The sequence below is a fragment of the Nansenia antarctica genome (genome assembly GCF_963989245.1).
Source record: "Nansenia antarctica genome assembly, chromosome: 3".
Classification (NCBI taxonomy): domain Eukaryota; kingdom Metazoa; phylum Chordata; class Actinopteri; order Argentiniformes; family Microstomatidae; genus Nansenia; species Nansenia antarctica.
In genome coordinates, this window is record NC_137688.1 from 7707137 (window position 1) to 7730892 (window position 23756).

The 23756-nt window shown below is 39.8% G+C and overlaps 2 protein-coding genes across 3 annotated transcripts in view; both read right to left on the bottom strand.

Annotated features, from left to right (window-relative positions):
* Positions 1 to 5183, bottom strand: part of rab28 (RAB28, member RAS oncogene family) — a 31485-nt gene extending 26302 nt beyond the window's left edge. For both annotated transcript variants that reach the window (XM_080526387.1, XM_080526388.1), the window contains exon 1: positions 5065 to 5183. In XM_080526387.1, the coding sequence (XP_080382513.1) occupies positions 5065 to 5139 (75 nt within the window). In that variant the 5' untranslated portion in view covers positions 5140 to 5183. The remainder of the gene's footprint in view (positions 1 to 5064) is intronic.
* An 8951-nt stretch (positions 5184 to 14134) lies between these two features.
* On the bottom strand, positions 14135 to 15594 carry nkx3-2 (NK3 homeobox 2; the record flags this gene model as incomplete). The annotated part of the gene is made up of 2 exons (XM_080525908.1): positions 14135 to 14583; positions 15186 to 15594. The coding sequence occupies 2 exons, from the start codon at positions 15592 to 15594 to the stop codon at positions 14135 to 14137; spliced, it is 858 nt and encodes a 285-aa protein (XP_080382034.1).
* Between the last annotated feature and the right edge of the window lie 8162 nt (positions 15595 to 23756).

Consider the following 23756-nt stretch of genomic DNA (forward strand, 5'->3'; position numbering starts at 1 on the left):
ATAGGCAGCCAGTGTCCATGATACTGTGTATATAAATCAAACTGTGTGCCTACGGTCCTACGCCTCTGTCCTATGAAACTGTGTCAACCTCCCGCACCTGAAAAAGGCCTGAAAAAGTTGCCTCGTTGAGCGCGTCACCAGCTCTAAGGTGAGTGAAGAAATTACTGGAGGTGACTGACGCAACGAGGAGAAAATCGGCCATTTAAGTAGCCCAAACAATCATTGACAACACAGGAATAACCAGTCCAGACAGCAAAAATCTATTCCACATGCTCTTGTTCGCTCAGCCAGCCATTTGTCTTGGCATTCCAGTAGCTTGGCTACCCTCCCCTTTCTGTACTCCTTTTTTTCCACCATACAATTGGAACTAACCAGGGCATGTAAAAGCTGGCGTAATCCAGACTTCTCTCCAATAAGGGAACAGAAAAGGGTCACCAGTGATACCACTGCCGGGAAATGAGGGAAGTTCCATCGCGAGGGGCGGGGGGGGGTGGAGACACAGAGAGAGAGAGAGAGAGAGAGAGAGAGACAAAGATGACAGCCTGTGTCCATGTGACGCAACTCAAATACTGTAGACTATTTCAATATGACTAATGTACTATGTTACTGTCTGTTAACACAGTGTTACTAGTTTTACTGATTTAGCCAAGTATACCCCCGTTTAGGGGCTACTTTCTGTAAACTGTTACCAACATCTGTAATGCCATAGGATGTCGGGTGGCGCTTTGAGCGTCTATATTTTGGCATCTTCTAGGCCGAGACTACGAGGACAAGCGTTCACACATCTCCCCTATATTTCTGAATGGACAACCACAAGTGAAAATACCACGCAAGATGGCGTCCAAGAAAAACGGATCCAATTGCAATTTTCTGAGCAAATTGACATTAATAAGGGGGGAAAAGGCATTCAAGATGTCAGTCACCGGTGCCTGTTCAGAATGGGGGGTAGGGGTCCTGTTTTCTGCCCAAAACAGACAAGCAGGTAAGTCATTCAGACAGTGATGAACTGACACCTGGCAGCCCTGTGGGGAGGGTTATTAATGTAGCGTATCTAGTGGGGAACTGAGTTCCGTGTGTTCTCGGTCCGCTAGTCTTTTCAGACTGAGAAGAACATTCATTTTTCTCATTGAGCCTCCTCCATTACTGCTACACTCGTTTTCTTTCTCAACTCGTCCCTCGAAAGGAAGGGAAAATGACATTCAAAGAGAGGCTAGCGACGCTGAGAAGCACTTAGAATCACTGCAGTAGTACATTCACACAATCACTGGGGGATTGAGAGATGCATTGAAGAAGAAACATTGCCGCATTGTCATGACAACCTCTTTGCTTTTGCTGCAAACAAATGTGTGGTGTGACAAAGAGAAATGTCTGCTCCATTGAGAGGTTACCTGCTTCCTAAAAAGCTATTACGAACACACAATCCAGCCGCCTCCTTATAAGCACATCAATCCTTAGGTCTACATTAAATAGACTAGGGATGCACCGAAATGAAAATTCTTGGCCGAAGCCAAAACCGAACTTAAGGAAACACTTGGTTGAATGACGAATACCGAATACCGAGTGCATACCGGCAGTTTTTCATTCATTTTGCCAATTCTTGTACCATTGCATACATTTGATAAATGTAGCTTTTTTATTCATGCTTGTATGCTTATTCATGTAAAATGATAATTATCTAAATGATGTGTTTGAAATTGTATATACTTTATGTTACGTAATATTTCCTAATTTCATGAAAGGTGTAAAAATTGTGACAGCGGCTGGTGAAAGGGGGAACAAGTCGCCAATCAAAATGATCAGACTTTTATTTGGGAAAATGGAAATACATTTCAACATTGTTGAAAATCACATCGCACACTCGCTAGTCAAGCCAAAATACTGCAATGCATTGGATTGGGTGAGTAATCCCCACTGCTACCTAGTTAACTATAACACTACTTTACATTGTTAGCATGCTCACAAAACAAGCTGTGTTAGTTGACTAGCGATGTGTCATTGATTCTCAACAACGCTTAGCTCGCGCTTTTATTTTGATGTCGTGAAAACGAAACAGAGGCCCAACATGTTTGCTGTAATTATAAGACTTGGCAGTAGGCAGTCATCACTCAATGCTTGTCTCATTCACAGAACAGGATACCGTCTCGTATTCGGTAAACATTCGGTCTTTTCACACCGAATGGCCGAATACCAAATGTGCTTTTATTTGCTATTTTCGGGTGGCCAAACTTTCGGTGCATCCCTAAAATAGACTGTGGAAAAAGTGTTGATATGTTCTAAACACAAATCTTTGAAGTAGCCTCGGTCTACTTTCAATATAATAATCTAAAATGTGTTAGTATAATTATTGTCCTTAAAAAATGTGTATGTAGTGTTAATGACCATTGGCATTCAAATATGTCTATTTGTCTTCATTTAACAAAGTAGGCCTACACTTTTACAAAACATAGGCCTATAGGCCTACGTCAACCAAGTGAATGAATGAAAATCACAAAATAAAAATGGCATAATATTGTTATTTATGAGGTCAATAGTTTGAATGATGACTGCTTTATTACTGGACTCAAGGTTGACAGTGAGCAAAAACCACTCAAACATACGTAAACAGAACACTACTACCACAATTGGTTAAATAGATTTTTTTAAATCTAATTAAATAGAGGAACATTGACTGAAAGCTTATCATTAAGAACACAATAAATGCCTATGGAGCTTCTTTTTATAAAAAAAAAAGAAGAAAAAAAAGAAAAAGAATAACAGTGAATGCGTCTTTAAAGATGTGTGCAATCTGGAGCAAGGTCAATCCCATTTCTGCAGACTGCGACTCAGCCCCTGCTGCTTCATATGAAGGAATCGGTCATTACTGCAAGACCACATCCGTCACGTTAAAGCGCTGCTTGTGCAGCAGGGAGTCCAATAAGAAAACAACATTGAATAGAGCCGATGGCAAAGAAGAGATTTAGCTTTAGCAGTGTTCACTTATTCCTTCCTCCACAACACTATAGTACCGGTAGTCCGGTACAGTACAGCTTTAAAACTGTTAGGCCAATTTAGATGATTCGCCTTCTAGAACATCTTATTTTAAATGAATCTAAGAAGTTTTTTTAAGCATAGACCATCATTTGAGGTCAACTGCCAATCCAATATTTTACAAGATCTTCTAACCATTATTATTATTTCCTTATATATATTTTATTATAAACCCTTTATTTGGTGAGGACGGAGTGGCCCAAAAAACATTTGTTTCTGTTTCCTTAACTTCTAGCAACTAGGTAACAAACCACTAGGCCCATCTACCATAGTATTGTTACAGTAGGCCCACTGTCCAAAGCCCTACAGAAATCCCTCCAACAGCACATGCAACATGGATTATGGGCCAGGTACAATTAATAGGTTTAGAGGAAAGTATCCTTAAAGCCTGATTTAAATTCACACTATGCTATATTTGAACCGCTTCCGCAATTACTCGTATAGTAGGTAGGCCCTACCTCAACCATCATGACAACAATACCCATTTGTAAATTCTCACAATTAAGTTTGCTTTAGGCCAGAGGAAGAAAACAAAATCTACAGAATTCTGTATGTTAGTATCAAACTTGAATTTACAGCCCATTGTATTATTGTATTTTGTAGGGCCATTAGAACAATGCACTTGTCTGTCTTAAACTGAAGCACATCACTACGCTTTGGAAACAGACTATATTATATAGTAATATATATCAGGAATTCAGTTCAAGGTAAATAGGTGAATAGCAATCCAAAAGGAGGAATTCTTCGGTGTCTTTTCCAGACTGCTTAATGTTTCTCATTGATGACCTGTAGTAATACCATCTGATTACTGAGCAATATCTTGATTAGGCCAAGATGTTCAGTCACCTGAATCAGGTGTTAAATGAACACGTTTCCCCTATGGCATGGCAATGCACACAGGCCACAGAGTAGCTACCCTCCTAACCCTACATGGATCTCTATTTTCCGTCAAGGGCCGTCAAGGCCCTGAACACAGAAAAGGCCTAAGTTCTGGGCCCAGGACAGTCCGGACGGATTGTATGGCAGCTAGTGCTGAGGCACAAACATGTACATTTTCAAGCCTGCAAACTGTGACACTTTAAAATAATGTGAAAAAATACTTTCTTGTGAAATATGACAACCCTAGTTGACTATCTGTGCAGTATAGTACAGTGGATTGTGTACATAGCCTCTATTGATGTAAACCAGCTCCTTACCTTCTTGTGATTTTATGCATCTATGCTTTTTCCAAAATGTGTTTCTTTTTCCTTTCCTAAACACCAGGGGAGCCTCCCCTCCTAAATTTCGTTGTTTGGTACCTGTACTGTAACAATGACAAATAAAGTCTATCTATCTATCTCGTTTCCATACTGAGTCCCTGTTGCAGTCGTATATCAGACGGTAAAATAACATATATAGTACCTATCCTTTATGCTTGTCAAGCCAACCGAAAAACCACAAATCTGAATCGTCTTGAGAAGCATCAGCACAGCAACTGTGTTGTGCAGTGACACTAACCTTCCTAAACAGTTGTGTGTGTGTGTGTGTGTGTGTGTGTGTGTGTGTGTGTGTGTGTGTGTGTGTGTGTGTGTGTGTGTGTGTGTGTGTGTGTGTGTGTGTGTGTGTGTGTGTGTGTGTGTGTGTGTGTGTGTGTGTGTGTGTGTGGGGGTGTGTGTGTGTGTGTGTTGTGCAGTGACAGCTAACCATCCTAAACAGTTGTGTGTGTGTGTGTGTGTGTGTGTGTGTGTGTGTGTGTGTGTGTGTGTGTGTGTGTGTGTGTGTGTGTGTGTGTGTGTGTGTGTGTGTGTGTGTGTGTGTGTGTGCAGTGACAGGAGCTAACCTGTACTTTAGCCATCATCTTAGCTATCTATGCTAGCTCACTGGTGTTGTTGATGTTCACTAGCTAAGCTTGTGTCTTTATCTGTACAACATTGTTATTCGCTACAGAGCTAAACGCTAACGCTAAAATACACGGTTGGTTTGTTTAGCTGTAATCTGGAATATGTATTCAGTTAGCTTAGCTTAATCTTGCTAACGCTAGCAGAAATGTCAACAAACCTTCCCAGACGCGCCGTCACCGATAACCACGATTTTAAGTTGCCGGTCTTGACTGTCCTCTTCAGAGTCCGACATGGTTCCAAACTAGGATGATTGTGTTTGTTATATAATAAAATAACTGTCTGTTTGTAACCAAATAGTCCCAAGTTTATTGAACGTAGCTAATCAGAGGAGGATTAACCAGAGCGAGGCAGCCAGACGCCATGTTTTCCTCCGCCACTGTTGCTAGGCTGCGTGTTCCACTGTTGCTAGGCTGCGTGTTCCACTGTTGCTAGGCTGCGTGTTCCATTGTTACGTAGCAGCGTCTCTTGTACTCGCGCTGCTTGCTTAGGACACGTGATCTATGTTTATAAATGATTGCATGTTTATTATAAAACGTTTTGGTATTTTTATTGTTTTTATTGTATTACTTATACATTCAACCTAAGGTCGAAAAGAAAACTGGTTGGTAAAACTACAATGGATCAGTCCTATATTATGATATGACGCGTCCCTGTCGCTATGTTACTAGAGGTCAAAGGTTGACAGGTATTTTCCCTAGAAAAATATATTACTTTTAGAGCTATTCCTTCTACCAATGTATTCTACTCATTTTTAATGTCCATTAATATCCACTGCTCTGAGCATTACACATATAACATTAGACCAAACGTGTTGTTAAGCAAGGAAAAATCTGACAAAAACGCTCAGCATCAGAGTAGATTGATAAATATAGCCAATAAGGACCCGTCATAAAGAATAAACCTACAAATCTGCAAATGATCAGGTGTTTCTCGATGACCGATATGCCAGGAAATCAGACATAGACTTCTTTATGTATTATCTTCATAAGGGGTCATTGCTTTCCTCAATCTGAGTAGGCTATACAGAATGGTTTACCTTTATTTTGTTCCTCAGTAGCCTAATGAATGATATCTGGGGGGTATTCCATCAACGTCACTAAAGGAAAATCCAGGCTCGCGAGATTATCAAAAATAAGACTGGATTCTCCTTTAGCTGCGTTGATGGAATACCCCCCTGCAGGCAACCTTTATGAGACATGTTGTGTACCAGACGCTACCATTTGTATTTTAGATTAGACATTTTCAAGTAAGAGTAAGTGAAGGTTGTAAAACATATTACCATTACATTATTTATCTGCAAGCAATTTGCTATGTTAAACTGAAGTTTAATTATCATTAGTTTTTATTTAAAATGTTTATTTAAGTTCTAGGCCTATACGTTTAGATTGTATGGCATCCCATTTCATTTTGTTCAAAGAAATATTTTTGCATTTATTGCTTTACTGATAGCATAAAGGTAACTTACACCTTTGTTGTGTTCTGCTCTTGGTCTAAAGAATCAAGCATAATGGATCACTACATTTATTCAGGTGATTTTACAAAGCAAACCCAAATTCCCATTTTATAGCCTGGTTTTCATGCACTTTATGCATATTGTGGGAAAGGGACAGACATTTTGCTATGCGAGGTAATCCAGAGGAATTTGCACCTGGGTCGTGCTGAGCCAGGTGGCAGTGGCTGTCGGTCAATATTGGCGCATCAAGATGGTAGGTGAGGGTGCCAAGACAGATGCCTGTGAAATAAGAGAATTGTGGGGGTCTTTATATGGCAGCTTCTAAACTGGACATACAAAGACGAAGATGCACTGCAACAATAACATGGTTTGTTTTTGTAAGAGAGACATATAGGCCTAGCACCAAATAACTGTAGGTTCTAAATGTTGATAAGAAAATGATTACAGGTTAAGATGACAATGCTATTGATATGTTTGGCAATATCTTTCATACAGTACATGTTCTTCAGGAAACTGATACCAGAAACCTCATGAATTGCCGGTTAGAAAATGACATGGCTATAGGCTATACCCCTCCAAAAGTATAGCCTACCGACCAACTCTGCTTAAATAATTGACACCATGATCGAGGAATAGTAAAATTGAGGACCTAGACTAACATGCCATATGCATGTAAGTCATATTTCTTTCACACGTATTGTTTATATATATATATTTGCTTCCTGGATGAACTATTGTGGATGACAACGACAGTATGGGATTATTCACTTTACATTAAAGAAGCATTATGTTGCATTAAAAACGTGGCATACTGCTGCACATGGGATTATTATTAACTGGGTTGGATTAGGTATGTTTTTTCATGGGATTTTACTTATCATCATACTTAAAACATAAAATCATGCGCATCAATACTGAGAGAAAGCCTTATAGATATGTCGGACATTGATACGGGCAGTATCGTTGGGAAGACTGATATAACAGGGAAATACAAGACAAAATACATCAGGTTATATGGAACAAAAAACATTGTCGTACAATAACTTGTGTTATTCAAATAGAGAATCTGCATTTCATTTAAAAAAATCGATTGATACAGCTTTACATTTACAAAAAGAAATTAAATAATACACACTTTGTTATTGCCTATTTCACCACATTGTGAAATCCAAAAGATATTCGGTGTAGGCTATTTCATGAAACTAAAGGGGGTGCCTGCCTTGCCTAAATGTTCAACAGTAGCCTAATTTAGATGATCGTGGTTTTATACGTTTCGCTTGATACATGACTTAGATATGTTTTCAGTTTGTATTTCAGTGTACACGTATTACACTCATATTTTTTTTAATAATTAAAATATGTTGCGCATGCATTATTCATTTGGATATCATTGGCGTGCCAGCTGCATCACCTGTCCTATCCTAAAAGAATCGCATTTTCTGCCACATGCAAATCAAGTGTGTGTGTGTGGGGGGGGGGGGGATTAAACATCAATCATACCAATGTCTATATCTTGTTGTGTTTGCATGTATACAGAATATATAAGTTGGTCCTTGTAAACCAAACATATTTAGTTATCATATACATCCTTACATGTTCAAGATGTGATCAGCACAGCACCAACAATTAATTATTTTAATAGAATCATTCACAGATAGATCATTGAAGACGGCACACATGCGTATCGCGCGCACTTTCCTGTGCAAAGTCTGTTATGCGCTGTCAATTATGCGAATAAGATATACACCATGGTCTGATTTCCCGGACACAGATTAAGTCTAATCCTAGAGAGCGTCTGCCATACAGATTTACCATTGATAGTGGGATTTCGTCCAAAACCATGTCCGTCCCCGTCCCCATCCCGTGCCTTTTCCCAACAAGTTCACAACAAGCCTGCATTCTGGATGCGTCACATAGCACCCTGCAGAAATATTTTTCTCAGATTAACCAATTTGAGGAGATTGACTGTTTGAAATACTTTTATTTCATGACGGTTGGCTTCCAAGATGTTGAAATGTCTTCCACAAATTTGTCAGATCAGTTTTAAATGGCCTAATTGTTGAATTGCATTGATCGATAGATTTTTAACCTCAGTTCATTTGTTAAAATGTTTGTTGAGGCTAATTGGCGAAATTAACGTGATTTGTTAACATATATAGGCTATTTGGTTGTGTCCATATTCATATAGGATGATACAAAGGCTACTTTGATTAGCCTACATCAGTGGGCTATAATCAATATATTTGTTAAGGCTAATAGGCCTACTCTTAATTATCAGTTACGAACTGCAACTGACAATCAGTCATAGCTACCCTAAACATAGGACCAAATAAGGTGCATGTCTTGCATTCACTGTTTAAGTGAGTTAAATTGAGTTTTAAGTTGTTTTACCTGATATGGCCTATTCTCCACTGGGTCTGAACATATATCAAGATGTTAATTATATATACGCAAGTCAGTCATGGGATAAGCTGATGGGCACAGCTTGCATAAACCTCACAGAGCACAATGATTTTCCTGCCAGAGGTTAAATTGTGCCATAGAATGAGATTGAGCGAGGACACCTGTTGGGCATTTTGAATTTTCATTAAATTTTCATGAGTGGAGGAGAGAGATGCATTATCAGAACCCATACTCAATAGACCAATATGTATACGGTATTAATGTGACGTTCGGCCGTGTGGCTGTCGACACTGTATTTGCTGCGGATGTCATATGCTATAGCACCTTTCGTGTAAATGTCCGCATCATGAAAATTAGTAGAATCCCACCGGTCAAATTTTGCAAAAAATATGTCGCGTTTCGATAACTGTGCTATTATAACCTGGCATTTCTAAATATTATTTAAGCCATACGCACCGATAAACTTATCCATGCATAGTGAAACATGTGGTTTATGGATTAAAGTGTCAAAGAAAGTCATATTAAATGCCAATTTTCTATCATTAAACTCGCAACTTGATCTGGAACAACAACTGGAACATGTCTCTGCGAGAAAAAATAATAATTTCGCTGATTAAGTCCCATTATATGTGTCAAGCGAACTAATTTAACTTGTTGGGAATTGTCCTTGACAAGATCTTACACAAAATATACGGGGATTCGTGGAATAGTAGAAGTGTACCAATAAACTGGAAAAATTAGACATAGTGTGTTCAAGTTTTAAACCTTGTTAAAATATAATTCGGTGTGTGTGTGTGTGTGTGTGTGTGTGTGTGTGTGTGAGAGAGAGAGAGAGAGAGAGAGAGAGAGAGAGAGAGAGAGAGAGAGAGAGAGAGAGAGAGAGAGAGAGAGAGAGAGAGAGAGAGTGTGTGTGTGTGTGTGTGTGTGTGTGAGAGAGAGAGTGTGTGTATGTGTGTGTGTGTGTGTGTGTGTGTGTGTGTGTGTGTGTGTGTGTGTGTGTGTGTGTGTGTGTGTGAGAGAGAGAGAGAGAGAGAGAGAGAGAGAGAGTGTGTGTGTGTGTGTGTGTGTGTGGGGGGGGGGGTCACACAGATGAACACAATGGCTAGGCCGCTAGCCAGGCTGTATCCATACTCGTAAAATCATGTACCATACTCTGAAAGGCTCTATGGAAGTACATACGTTCTTCACATTACCATACCAGTTGTTTTGGGTTTCAGATGCAGATAATTAGAACAAAGCCCAGAGGTGTGACTTTATATTTTAGGGTTGCCTTAATTTTCTATTTAAATGTATTTGTATCTAAGCAATATTAGGCCTATTCATTTCGGTGACAAATTAGATCAGACAAAATTAATATAAACGGTAGGCATAGGCCTATATCTTTGTCCCAAAAAGGAAAAACAAAAAATATGTATCAGGCAATCTTCTGGTTTCCCATAATTAAAACCATGTTTAGGCCTATCTAAAGTGTATACTTTAACTGAACAGTGTTCCACTTCACAGTTTATGATCAACTAAAGCCCCCATGGGTCTCTGGGACTGACACCAGATTCTATGCACATCTCTGAAATGAGAACGCCTCTTTCTGAGATATTTAAGAAGTGATTTCAGCGAGAATTTCAGTTGTAAAAGGGGACTATTCCGCTTAAAACCATGCAGGCAATAATAGGCTATCCATATCGCCATGGCCTGCTATGGGGCTCCATGGTGCGCATGGTGTGAAGACAGAAGGAGGAGCAACCAAAGACATGACATATCTAAGGGTACAAAACATAGCAAATGCGGGATGATTAATAATCGAGGTATAGGCTAATCCATAATGGTAGAAAATTCGCCATGCCTAACTTCACCTATAGCCTAATAAGGTTATCCATATAGCTGGCGCTGGATAACTGGAATCTGGAAGTCATAGCCATGCACTACGCATAGAGGACAGGCTGAAACTATAATGTATCAGGTTCAAGGTTAAGTTTTAAATCATTTAAATATATAGATTGTTAATGTTGAATTGAACGGATAGTTCACGCCTTTACACCTTATAGACAGATGCTTTCTTACAGTAGAAACTGTAATCAATGCTCCAGAGTTACTTCAGCGAGGTCATTTCATTTGAGGTGATTTGGCCACATAAATTAACTTCCCCATATCACTCACATTATTTTTTTGTTAGTGGTGGCTAAAGTTAGCTGAAGTTAGGAGTGAGTTAAACAACTCTAATGGCGTACAGTTTCTCCTGACCATTAGACTATTTTGAAGTTAAGGAAACATCTGACTATAAATTGTAAAATAGTGAACTAATTGCAATACATTCATAAAATAAATAGGCCTTAGCACACTATTGCCTACAATAGGGGCTGATGAACGTAATTGTGTACGCTTAATTTGGCCTATACCAAGTATGACAAACAATCAGGACTTGTGTTTACATTCCACAACATACTCAGAATCTTCATGTTTTCGCAGCTTATATATATATTATATTAGGCTATACACATTTGTCGCCTATTCCCTCCAAATTGCATGCAAACAGTTGGGAGTTTGGGGTGGGGGTCTAATGGTTAGACAATGGAATGGGGTTAATGCACACCAATGTGGGTGTTTGCATTTCAACGATCAAATGTTGAAAGGAAAACTGCCAGGACATTTCACTCTATATCAGATATCTCCTTATGCTGGCATGAGACGGATATGCCGTGTCAAGGGATGTGGGATGACCTTCCTTCCCTATAATGCAGATCTATGTAGGTTATGTTTACGTTTTATAATATATGATCAACGCGAACGACATCTTTGTAAACTGAAATTCGAGGGGAAAATAGTAGGATAATGTATATAATCACTGCATGGACCTTACATAACGGTTGTAAAACGGTTGATATCATTCTTGTATAGGCTCTTGGGACAATTTGGTTTGTCAATGGGGTGAACAGCAGGCCGTTTTTGAAACGTATGGCTATTGGCCCAATGTTGATGAAATTTGAATGTTTCTAAAATGACTACCCCCAAAAAATATATAGATTTTTTTTTCATGTTATTTAGTAATTTCTTTTGATGTTTCCTAAAAAAAAACTTGGTAGTCCGGTAAATATTTAAACCTGAATTTACACAACATTTTCAATTCAAATAGTAGGCCCATATGCGCAGAATTAGGCTACGGTCTAATTTTCTATCAGTGAAAATAGGATAGGTGATATGAGCCGGACTTTTCCGCTAACCTCTTTAACCATGGTTGTATATCTCTCGTGCATGTTGACATCCACCTCGCAGGGCCCTGTCAGTTTACACAGCTCGGGAATCAGGGAGCCATTCATCACTGTCTGGCAGGTGTGTAGGGGAGGCGAGGGATGGTTCCTCTATGGCCTACCTGTCTTACTATGGGTTAACAACATTGCAGAACATTTCTCATTGAAACTTTGGAAATGAGTACATAACAAACGAGTACATATAGGCCCATATGCGAGTCAAAAGTTGCCTATAGCTATTATTATAATAATGATAATGAGGATGATAGGCTCTAAAACTAGATCGAGTTCGTCTGATAGTGTCTATGTACCACCACAATATGATGATTGGCTTAATAATGAATCCTCACTTTTTAAAATAATGAATCCTCCCTACCACCTTTATAAATAAGTCCGGCCACACTTTGCATTTACCCGTGTAAGGTCTGCAATCACAACATTGTAGTAATATAAGGCTACTGTTACGCAGTAGATTACACTCTGTAATTGCATATGCCTAGAGTAAATAAATACAGTGTACAAATAGGTGCATTACAACTTAGTGAACATTGTAACGTTCATTCAAGTTTCTCAGGAAGATAAAATGTTATAGTCAAGAAAAATGTTACTCTTGAGATTGCTATTGAGAGCTGGTTTTCAAATCAATGTATCCGACCGTAATCAATCCAACCGTGGAGTCCCCGAACCAACAATAGTTCCGCTAACCCTTTGGTTTCCCGCCGGGACGAGAATGTGTTCATTATCGTGACGTTAGAATTATAAGGTTCTATCTCCATTTTTATCAAAATTGAGTTTTTTACATAATCTGATCCATTAGGTGTTTAATAATGCCTGTGTGGTGTTATTTTTAAAATGTTGACATTTTTGAGTTAGTAATTCATAAAATACAAAGGTTCCATCTCACAGAACATAATGGAATGTAAAAACTTTGACGCTCAATATCTCTAAACTGCCCTAAACGGAGATAGAACCTTATAATTCTAAGCTCACGATATGGCTACATATATAGGGTATCATTCGAGGTGTATGTCGGGGGACTGTTGAGTCCAAAGCTCTAATCATTCGGCTAGAACTATCCAGAAACAAAGACCTATAGGCTATATGTGCGCCCGTAGCTTTATAGCTTTATAGCTTTATAGGCTATATGGAAGAAAATCAGGCTGCCCAACATCAGCACATGCTAACTGCATAGGGTAGACCTGAGAAAAACACTGAACTGTAGTAAAAGGAAAACGTGTTATTTATTTGTTTGAGTTAGACCTATTACGATGTAGTTGCAAGCAATTTATCAACACAATAGCCTATGACCATTGCTCAGCAACTTGTAAACGCAGAGTGTAAATACCAATTCCAATTCAATAACTGGTTGGTAATAAATCCGTCTATAGCCTACATGTTTTTAATCATTAGCATAATATTATGATCATGATTATTATTATTATTTAGGCCCACAGCAAATGAGGTCACCAACAATTTACTTACACTGCTGTTATGTTATACAATGTTATATGTCAATAGAAGCCTATATAAGGACACCCGTATCATGGTAAAGCTTGAGTCAAACAAGACTAAGTTTCGAAAAAAAATGTATATGCCTGATATGTTTTAATGTTTGATTTATTTCTAAATAAACAGTTAACAATTAGAAAACAAAAACAAAGAGTTCAACGGTTTACTGTTCCTGCACAGTTCATATCATAAGGAAAACAAACCTTCAAATCAGTCGGATATAATGTCCACACTCTATCTCTATGTCTTCGAAAAGTGCCGAAAAATCTTACCGTTACCCTACACCCGCAGCAAGAAAAAAAGTAACAGAATTATTCTCAGAAAAGCTGCAGTGATACTTCCAATGCTTTGCTCATAGGAACTAGGATAGGCCTGAGAGGCTTACACTCCATACATTCCCAAACAATAGCCCTAGTGTTCTATAGTGTCACCACGAAACCAACACAGGTGACATGTTCAGTCTAGACACCGTGGAGCAGTTCAAATCGGAGGCATTTGGCAAAGTCAGGAGTTCATTATACCCTCTCCCTTTTTTCTTCTCAAGAGTCGAAGTAGTAAAATGCCTCGTTTTCCTGGGAAAAATAAATACAATGTACTGAGGCTGGGCTATTCAATAATTCTCACTGGTTCCCTGCAGCACACGCGGAGAGAGTCCATGCGGGGAGGCAGTACGCGTAGGGGTAGTAATATGAGGGCTGGAGGGCCAGGAGCGGAGGCCGGGGCAGGAGGTCCCCGGGGCTGTACTGTCTCTGGTCGTCCCGGACTAACACCTTCACCGCCACTTTTTTCGCCGCCGGGGCCGAGGCCAACATGTCAGCGGCCATCTGACGACGTTTCGTTTTGTACCGGCGGTTCTGGAACCATATCTTGACCTGCGTCTCTGTGAGCTTCAGCGAGGCGGCCAGGTCGGCCCTCTCGGGCCCGGACAGGTACCTCTGGTGGTTGAACCGCCTCTCAAGCTCGAACACCTGGGCGTGAGAGAACGCAGCTCGCGACCTCTTTTTCCTCTGTTTGGGCTGGTCCCCTGAACTTTTATTATCACAATTCGCCTCGTCTTGGTTGTTGGAATCTAAAAAAGAAAACATCGATAGTATGTTATAAACGACGAATAATAACGCTATTGACATCGTTGTCTAACATGTTTTTATTGTGTCATGAACATGAAAACTTTGGGTTTAAATTGCATAATAAAATCATGTTTGTCTTTTATAAAGTTGTCTTACTATATTCGTATGAAAGATTAATGATAGCAAAACATGATTTTATTTCATGCAACCGATGTCCATGATTCATTTAGGTAGATTCGACAGACTTTTTTTTTCAGTGCATTGACCAACATTGGAATAGCCCATAGCAGCTGAAAACGTATATATACATCTCAAACTAAACACATTCATCTAGCCTACAAACCAAAATCTCATGGCGATGTACAGTAATGGCCTATACATTAAAGCCTAACAATAAAACGGTGATACAATAACATCCTGCTGGGTCGTGCGTAAAAGGGCGGCGCACACAGGCGAGTCAACAGGCACATACATGCTTTGTAGGAAATTAACTTGGGTGGCCCAGATTTTTTACTGAATGTGAATAATGGATCAAATGAGAGATTCACTGGATTTCATAAAGCATACTGTACAATGTAGCCTATAGGACAAATGCACTTCTTACCCGAGGCGTTGGGTTCACAGTCACTGAGACCCTTTGCGTGATCGACAGCAGTAGACTCGTGATCCGTTTCTTCCAGCAAACTTTCCTCCAGTACATCTGAAGCAGGACCCCCGGGGTCTTTCTCTGATTTGCAAACGGCCAGAGTCTTGCTGTCATTGTCGTCGCTGAGACCTGAGTCCGAGTCGTAACTTTTCTGGTCACTGGCCATGCCACAAGCCCCCTCGTTACTACTTCTACACGCAGCGGTGGTAAAGTCCTCCGACCCAGTATCATCAATCCCCCCGAATATTTTCCAACATGCAGTCTTTGAGAAGCACATGTCCAACTCGGGCAAGTGTCTGCTGTCCTCTTTCTTGTTCAGAATGGCTTGGATGGAGAAAGGCATGAAGGAGTTGCTGCGCACGGCCATTTTCCAAAAAGCAACGTTGCTTGAATCTTATGAATAGTATAAAAAAAAAAAAATCAATGAACAAATGTCAAATCATCCACATTTTTATTCACCTTGAAAGCGCTAGAACTGCTTTTCTGTCACTCCCCAGGCTTGTATCTCATTGCATTCCCAGTGAAAAGGCACAGATGGAAACACAGTGCTTATATCCCTGCCAGGCACGGTGCTGCTCCATGCATAGCTCTGCTCCAGCCTCAGCTCTCTCTGGTTTCCTGCCCCTCTCACACAGTTCTGCTACCCCACCTCACCTGGGACTGACAGCGAGGCCTCTGCGCTCCCCATTGGACCAGAGCAGGGGAAAGTCGCTTGGTTATTGGTCCCCGTGAATTACGACACACTTACGACAAAGTCAGGGCAATAAATGCCTTTTTTCAGCAGGTTAACCCTTCACCCACCAAATAGGGTTGTGGGCATCCTATGGGGCATCCATATGTCCAGGCATGTAAATAAAATGCAGATATTGTTTTTTTACGCATGGGAAAGACCTATAAAAGTGTACCTCTAGTTTGTCTAACAAAGGAGCTTCTCCGCCTTATTATACAAAACATGTTTGCTTGCTCTATTTGGCTACCAACCATCCTACCAGGTAAGCCTCGCTCTGGATAAAAGGTGAACCATGATAGACTCAAACATGATGTCAAGTTCATTGATATATTCTGACTGACTATAACAGGAAAGTTACTGTTCAGGGAAAAGACTATGGTTTATGAGTAAATATATGTAAGAAGTAAGAAGCATCAATTTGTCTTTTACTTTTTAAGGAATTGCGAGGTTTTTTTGTGCGTGTTTGTAATGCGCATTATAGCTTTAAAGGGCTTTGCTGTTCTATTTTTTTCACAGACTGGTGATTTTTTAAATTATAGTTTTTAATGGAAATATGTTTGAGTTTTAATGCACGGGAACGTGTTTTTAAGTATAGGCACGTCACACAGACCTCGGGTGAGCCTATCGGGCGGTGCAGTTTTATAATATTAATAGGCCTCTATATAATATTCCTCAAAGACAATTAGATTTAAGCTTGGATATGGATGGGCCTATAGTGTATCTGTGCTTTAAAATAATTTAACGAATAACTACTTGTGATTGTCTCACTCGTCAAAGATTTTTATTCTGATATATTCAATTGATTGATTTCAAGTTAGGCTCTGTCATGCCCATTTGCCTTATCAGAGTAACGTTGTCATTTTTAAATACTGTTATAGGCCCAGACAGATGTGTTATACATTTGCCATCCGAATAAAGGCTAAAATAATTCGTCCTAATGTTAATTCAATAGGTCGCGTCTCGTATTTATTGATTTATCCGAATAAGATACACGTAAATGTTATAGGAATAAATTCATCGGTGAAGGCATCACCTAGGCCTATTTCCCCGAAATAATAACGATAATGAATATTCAGCTATTTGACATATTATTATGATTATATAATGACAATAACAACAACAATTATTATTATTGTTATTATTGTTATTATTGTTATTATTATTAATAATAATAATAATAGTAGTAGTAATATTGCTGTTGTTGTTTATTAATTAGCGCTAGTAGGTCTACAGCCTAACATTATAACAATGTCAAATTATTCGGTCCACTACACATATTAAACTGTAGGCTAAATTAGGGTACAACTCACAAGTACAAATCAGGTAATAGTAATAGGTCTATACATATTATTAATGACCGAAAATGTCGTTTTAAGTGAAAGGTTATGACTTGTCAAAAGTATATTAACTTCACACTAACAGGGTTTCCCAGCACACAACTTGCTTGTATGTTGTACTTCAGACAACAGCACGTCACCGCTGGGCAGGTCAGGACTCAAAGCTTCTCTCAAACAGCCACTTCATACTTCATACTTCATACTTCTCCAAGTTATTCATTTATATTTCTGCATGATAAGGTACAACTTCCTTTTACTGCCACCCAACCGAGGTTGGCGGAATGTGTTTTCAGTACAGAATGGTGGGGAACTCTTCGTTGACCCACACTGGCCGCAGCATGCAACTCGGCGTATAGCCTATTGATTTGTCCATCAGTGTTTCATTACTGGATTCAATATTCACTATCCGCCTTTACCTTGACTCAGAAAATAATGATTGCATTTGATAAAAGGTGAAAATTGTGATAGGTCATTGGCCTACACTGCCCTGTTGTTATGATACTTAATTTTATGAACTATCCTTAAAAAGTCCATAAATAAGATGATATCACTTCAAACGCGTTATGGTATTGATGGAGGACTTCAACGCGTTCAGGGCGGATATATCATGCTGCTCTATTGTATAGGTATTGTATTGTATAGGTCTAAATTATCTTCTCTTTATGTTGATTGACTGAAAATCACAATAGGTGTTTGATCAATCCTGATTTGAATTTGAATATGCCCGCAATGTAGGCTATTTTCTATTGTCTTTTAGATTGATTCGTTTAATATGCACAGAACCATGACGAGGATTTTACCCGTGAATCTGACCCTAATTAGGTATATTTGTAGATTTCCTCTTTAGCCTTCCGATCTTGTGAACACGTTTTAACATAATTGCAGTATTTTTCAGGGACCAAAATCAGGCTTCTTTAACTATAAGGTTCTGGGAAAATATATACTGGACGTACAGGAACTCATTCCAACCCATCACTAACACACCTACCTGTTTTAAACAATCATGTTATCGTGGTATTCAGTTTGGGCCAAGGTTAATTGAATCAGGTGTGTTACTGAGCTATAATTAATGCCTAGCACACAGTAGCTCTCTTAGAGACCCCATATGTCCTAGGTAATATTAGCACACATCAAATCATTTATAAAACAAAAAATGTGTCGTTTATCTCCAGCTCAGATGAATGTATTGTGGCCAGACATCTTAACCTGACTGTGTTATCCATTTCGGCCTGACCTGTTGCACGTATGTCCTCTACCATCTAGTGGTCACTGAGTATATTACATGATCATTTGCGTATGTGGCACTCTTTGATGAAATGTACTGTTCTGTGAAAACAGAACACAACATGGGAGGTGGATACATTAAATAATATCTTGTGGGATGTAAAAAAAATAAAGTGTCCAAAATGATGAAAGGCAGTAGCTCCCTATTGCAAAGTTAGTGTGGTGTTGTGATAAAACTAATTGGATGATAATAGTTATCTATGGAGTAGCATTGTCAACAGGCCTGTATTAATTAGTGAAGCCATGATGAAATGATTCAAATAGCAAAAGCAACATTTTCAAACAGTCACCTACTAGTGTCCTGTTTCTAGAGAAAACATGCGTGGTATATCCTCAAAGTATGTCTTTGCATGGGTCCTAAAACTGGGTTCTAAACCTGGGTTCTAGACTACCTCATTTTCATTTGATTTAAAAACAGCACTTTTGTTTACAGATAATTAACGATAACAATCATTCATTACACTCATATAGTGTTGTTCTCAATAATAAAAAAAATACTATTGTTTTTCCATTGTGCAATTTTTATGACAATATGTTTTATGACTATATGTTGTATATGTTGTTTATGTACACTTATGATGATATGTTGAGTGTTACTTTTTTTGTTTTTACAGGAACTTCCATGATAATCTGTAATCCAACCAGATGGACCAGCTAACTTCAGCTGTCTTAGTTATATGCCGGCCTACTATGTACTATGTCATTATTATTATTATTACTTTGTTGAGCCATGAAGGGAGGGTAAAAAGATGGGACTGTAAGGGGTGAATAGGATGGAAAATTTGTAAAATGGAGAACTTGTTCATGTGCCAGACGTCTACATACTAGTGACTCAGTCTAGCTATCAATGTGATGTCAACCAGAACTCCCTGGGCTCTGCTGTGTTTTCATAACCAGACTGGGGGGACGACCAGGAAGTAAGTAGCTGGAAGTGGCACGAAATGTAAACAGTGCAACAGCAGTTTTGTGTACAGCGAGACAATAAGGGATAAATAGTAAGTGATATGCAATAAAAGCTGTAAAAATCTGTGTGTGTGTGTGTGTGTGTGTGTGTGTGTGTGTGTGTGTGTGTGTGTGTGTGTGCGTGTGTGTGTAGAGAGAGTGAAACAAGACTGGTTTTGCTGTTTTGTTAAGACACCCTATTTGCAAAGAGGAGTCTGTCAAAGCAGTTGAAGAAACCTATACCTCTGATATCACTTTCTAAAGAGGGGACCTCCTGCTGGCTGGGGGGGGAAGGACACTGACTGACAAAGGTGTGAGGGACCGACACGTATGTCAAAATGTATATGTGTGTGAGGAACCGACACGTATGTCAACATGTATATGAGATGTGTGTCAGGGGTATGTATCAAGAAGATTATGCACAGAAATAAGATATTATATTTAGATATAAATATACATATTAGTAATTATATATAATATATAAAATATTTGTACTATAAGTATTTACCGACTGCATCATCACTTGTTGGGGGTCGTAGTACAATAGGGATAAGATGGTGGGTTTGTCTTCCACATATTTTTCACCCATTAGCTACCTCTTCAGTGTGATGCCACAACAGAGGGAAAACGATACCATCAAAGCATTATGAGACGATGGCACAACATACTGTAAGACTCTCTCTAAAAAAGACAGCTTCTAACTATAATCTTATGTTTTTAACAGAAATCCTGGTTAATCGAGCGGCATGACAGTACCATGGTAACATCTCTGTTTCCCCTCCTCTCCAGGGTGTGTGTTTATGACAGGTCCTGAACCTTTGCGTGCTGGTATGAGGAAGGAGGCTCACAGCACGCCATTCTCTCCCCCTCTCTCTTAGGAGAGCCGCTGCCAAATTGTATTCAGATGGAGCAATGCATGAGAGGAGGGCACTGCCAAGAGTCATTTGCAATAAATGCTCCCAAAAAGTTCCTCTGCATTTCTCACCAAATATCAAGATCCGCCATGATAGCACCCTTAATCAACTTCAACATTGAAAAGTGGAAGGGGGTTGGTGGGGGGTGGAGTAGGAATGGCACCAGGCTATAAGTATGCTTTTAGTCGCCTAAGTAACAACTGAACCCTCCTAATCTTTCTTTTTTTTTTTTTTTTTCTTTCCTCAAGAAAAATTATCCTTGCATGCGATGGACCACTAAATGGGAGAAGGCCTTTGGACGGCACACTTAATACTGTAAATGGAACCAAGAGGCCTACCACTACCCTCCCCCTCTTGGAAGTTATTCAAAACAACCCAGCTTTGGCTACATTACTGTGGGCCCACAGTCAAAAGTACAGGAGCACTTTTTAGAGGGGAGGGGGGGGGACTGTTACAGTCCAATTAATTTGTGAAGATAGCGCCGACATGATTTATAGTTGATTTCGGGGCGAGCTCTCCCGACAGACAAGCTCCTATCTGCCTTTGGCATGCCACAGACAATACATGCAACTCAAGCACATTCATGCACGGCTACTCTCTCTTCAAGGGCCTAGTTGCCCTAAGTGCTCTGTTACCAATCGCTTTCTCTTGCGCTCACGCTTCAATAGAAATGTCCTTCAAAGAGAGAGAGCCCACTGGTGATTGTTATGTCTTTTGAATACACACAAGTGTGGTGGATCTGGTTATCAAAGCTCCGATGACCAATCAGACATCACCGAGTCGAATACACCTTGAGTCAATAAGGAGGATAGCTACATTGCTAACATTTGAGCTCAATACTGCTTATATAGTAGTCTAGTTGTTATGAAATTGATCACGTAGCTTGAGTTAGCTTAAAAGGGTCTAAGATGCACTAAGATGCACCTGTTTTACTGTTGCTTCTTTATATTAAGTGAATATAAAAACCTTTGAACCTTGCTTTTATTATTTATTTAATAGCCTGTGTTAGGGATAGAGTACCTAGTAGTTCTCGCTATGCTACCCTTTCTTTGCAAGTCCATTGTATCCCATCTATGCCTCCCTTAACTGTGTGTGCAACTCTGATGTATACCATGGTCCTTGACTCTTTAATATTGTTAACAGATCAACAACCTCTGAGTATATTAAAAAAATGGAAGAACACGCTAAGGAGTCAATCTAAACCCCAGGTCTGGTCAAAGGTGGCCCGCAGAATACGGCAATCGACCTAGTCTCTTTATCTAACCCATTCCTGTATACTTGTTGTTTCTGTACATTCTTGTACAGATAATAACTCAAGAAGCAGCCAGAGAAAGAGTGCCTAGCTGATAAGGTCTCTAAATGCCAACAGTCAAGCTTAAGTCAGGGGATTAAACTCTCTCTGCCTTAACCACCGTATTCTTTCAATAACGCACAGGCAAGAGAAGAAACCTCTGAGCCTAGACCCCCTCTTGGCTGCCTCTCTCTATTTCTGTGACTCTCATATGAAACACTTCTGACGTTAAACACCTGTTAACTTTTATGTCTTGTGAGAGGAGCGGCTGAATGGGAGGCCATTATATTCAGTGCCAGTCGCCGGAGCCAAATCCCAGCAGAGGAAAGACCACTCCCAATATGGACGGGCTTGAGGAGCGAGACCCTTATCCCAACAGCCGAGGAACAGCCCTGTTAGCCAGGCCGTCTGGGAGGATCCCTCCTCTCTGTTCAAATCCAATAGTCCTTCTATTTCATCTGACAGCTAGATGAAACCACACTGGGCTTTTCAGAGTTCTCACTAGATTCATAGTAGTACATCGCTACCCAGTAGACTGCCCTCACCGACACTCGACACTCACACCATGTCAGAACGAGCTGTCGTTTGATGGTGAAGCTCTTTAAGGACGAGATATATGAATAATCTGATCACAAGGTCAAAAATCTAAAATCGGGTTTTAAAAGATGAACATCTGGAACCAAAGGAGTTGGACCTACTTACCAGTATATCGCAATCGTATGCAAGAGTGTGGCTGAGTTGTCTAGTTGTCTAGTATGTCTGACTGCACGGGAGCAACGAAGCAGTGTGACATCCCTACCGTCCTCCTACAGCCTAAACCAGACCCTCATTAGACCTAGACTAGAGGTCTATACTAGACCCTCATTGTCCCTAAACCTTCAACTGTGAAGGTGGTTCCAGGAGTGGTTCCAGACAGGTACTCATTAGTGAACGAAGGCCCCCAGTCCCTCTAATAGTATCAATCACTGAAAGGGACGTTGTTTGTCTGCCAGGCCCGCCGCTGGCTACATGAAAACTGATCCAAAACTTTAAAAAGAGGTGTTAGGCTAATATTTAAGGATTGGATTCCTGAGGAGAACACCTTAAGGAATCGGATTTAGCAATCCGCAGGAATGGTCGGAAAAAACTCCATCCAATCCCCCTTAAAAAAACCTTTTTATACCCCCCTTTCAATGCTTTTGGATTCTGTGAGCTCAGGTGCGGCGCTTATTTAAATTCTTGTAATGTGTTAACGATCGAGGCATATTTCATTCTTAGCTTGTCAGTTTTATCTCCCATTAGTAAGCAGGAATGTCTTCTCTTCTCTTCTCCCCTCGGCTCACTGGCTCAGGCCTCTGCTGTTTACACACGACAGACACACAGCATATCCATTCAGACAAGGCTGAAAAATAACAGCTGGGAGATGCTAAAATGAAAGACGTTTTTATAGCCTCCCTTCTACAATGCTACTTATTTACCACCTCATCTCATGGTTCTAGCCAAAGAAAGATACATGCATACATCTCCTTCCCTCAACAGGTGTTAGTTTGCTCCAGTAGATTTTATGATGCAGTGAGAATTTGTTAAAACTTGTTTACGCTTGATGGTACGTACAAACACGGTCGACCGTAAGGTGTGTACGGTTTAAGTGCCATGTTTATTTAGAAAGTGATCTGTAGCCACGCACAATTTAATATAATATAATAATGTCATATATGCCATTTAGCTAACGCCTTTATCCAAAGTGACTTACATCGCAGTGAGTTTTTCAGTATATATGGTCCCAGGGGGAATCGAACCCACAACCTAAGGGTTGTTAGCACCATGCACTACTAACTGCGCCACAGACGACCCTGACACATTCTACCACGTTCATAAAGTCTGACTGAACCTCATGAGACTGAATGACTGAAACACTCATTTAAAAAATCACACACCAATTAGTTTTTGTTGTTGGCCGTCCGAGAGGCATTTAATCTCTTCCAATACTAACAACAAGGCATAAGCTCCATGAGCAGGTTACAAAAGATAAAGAAAAATAGAATTCCATCA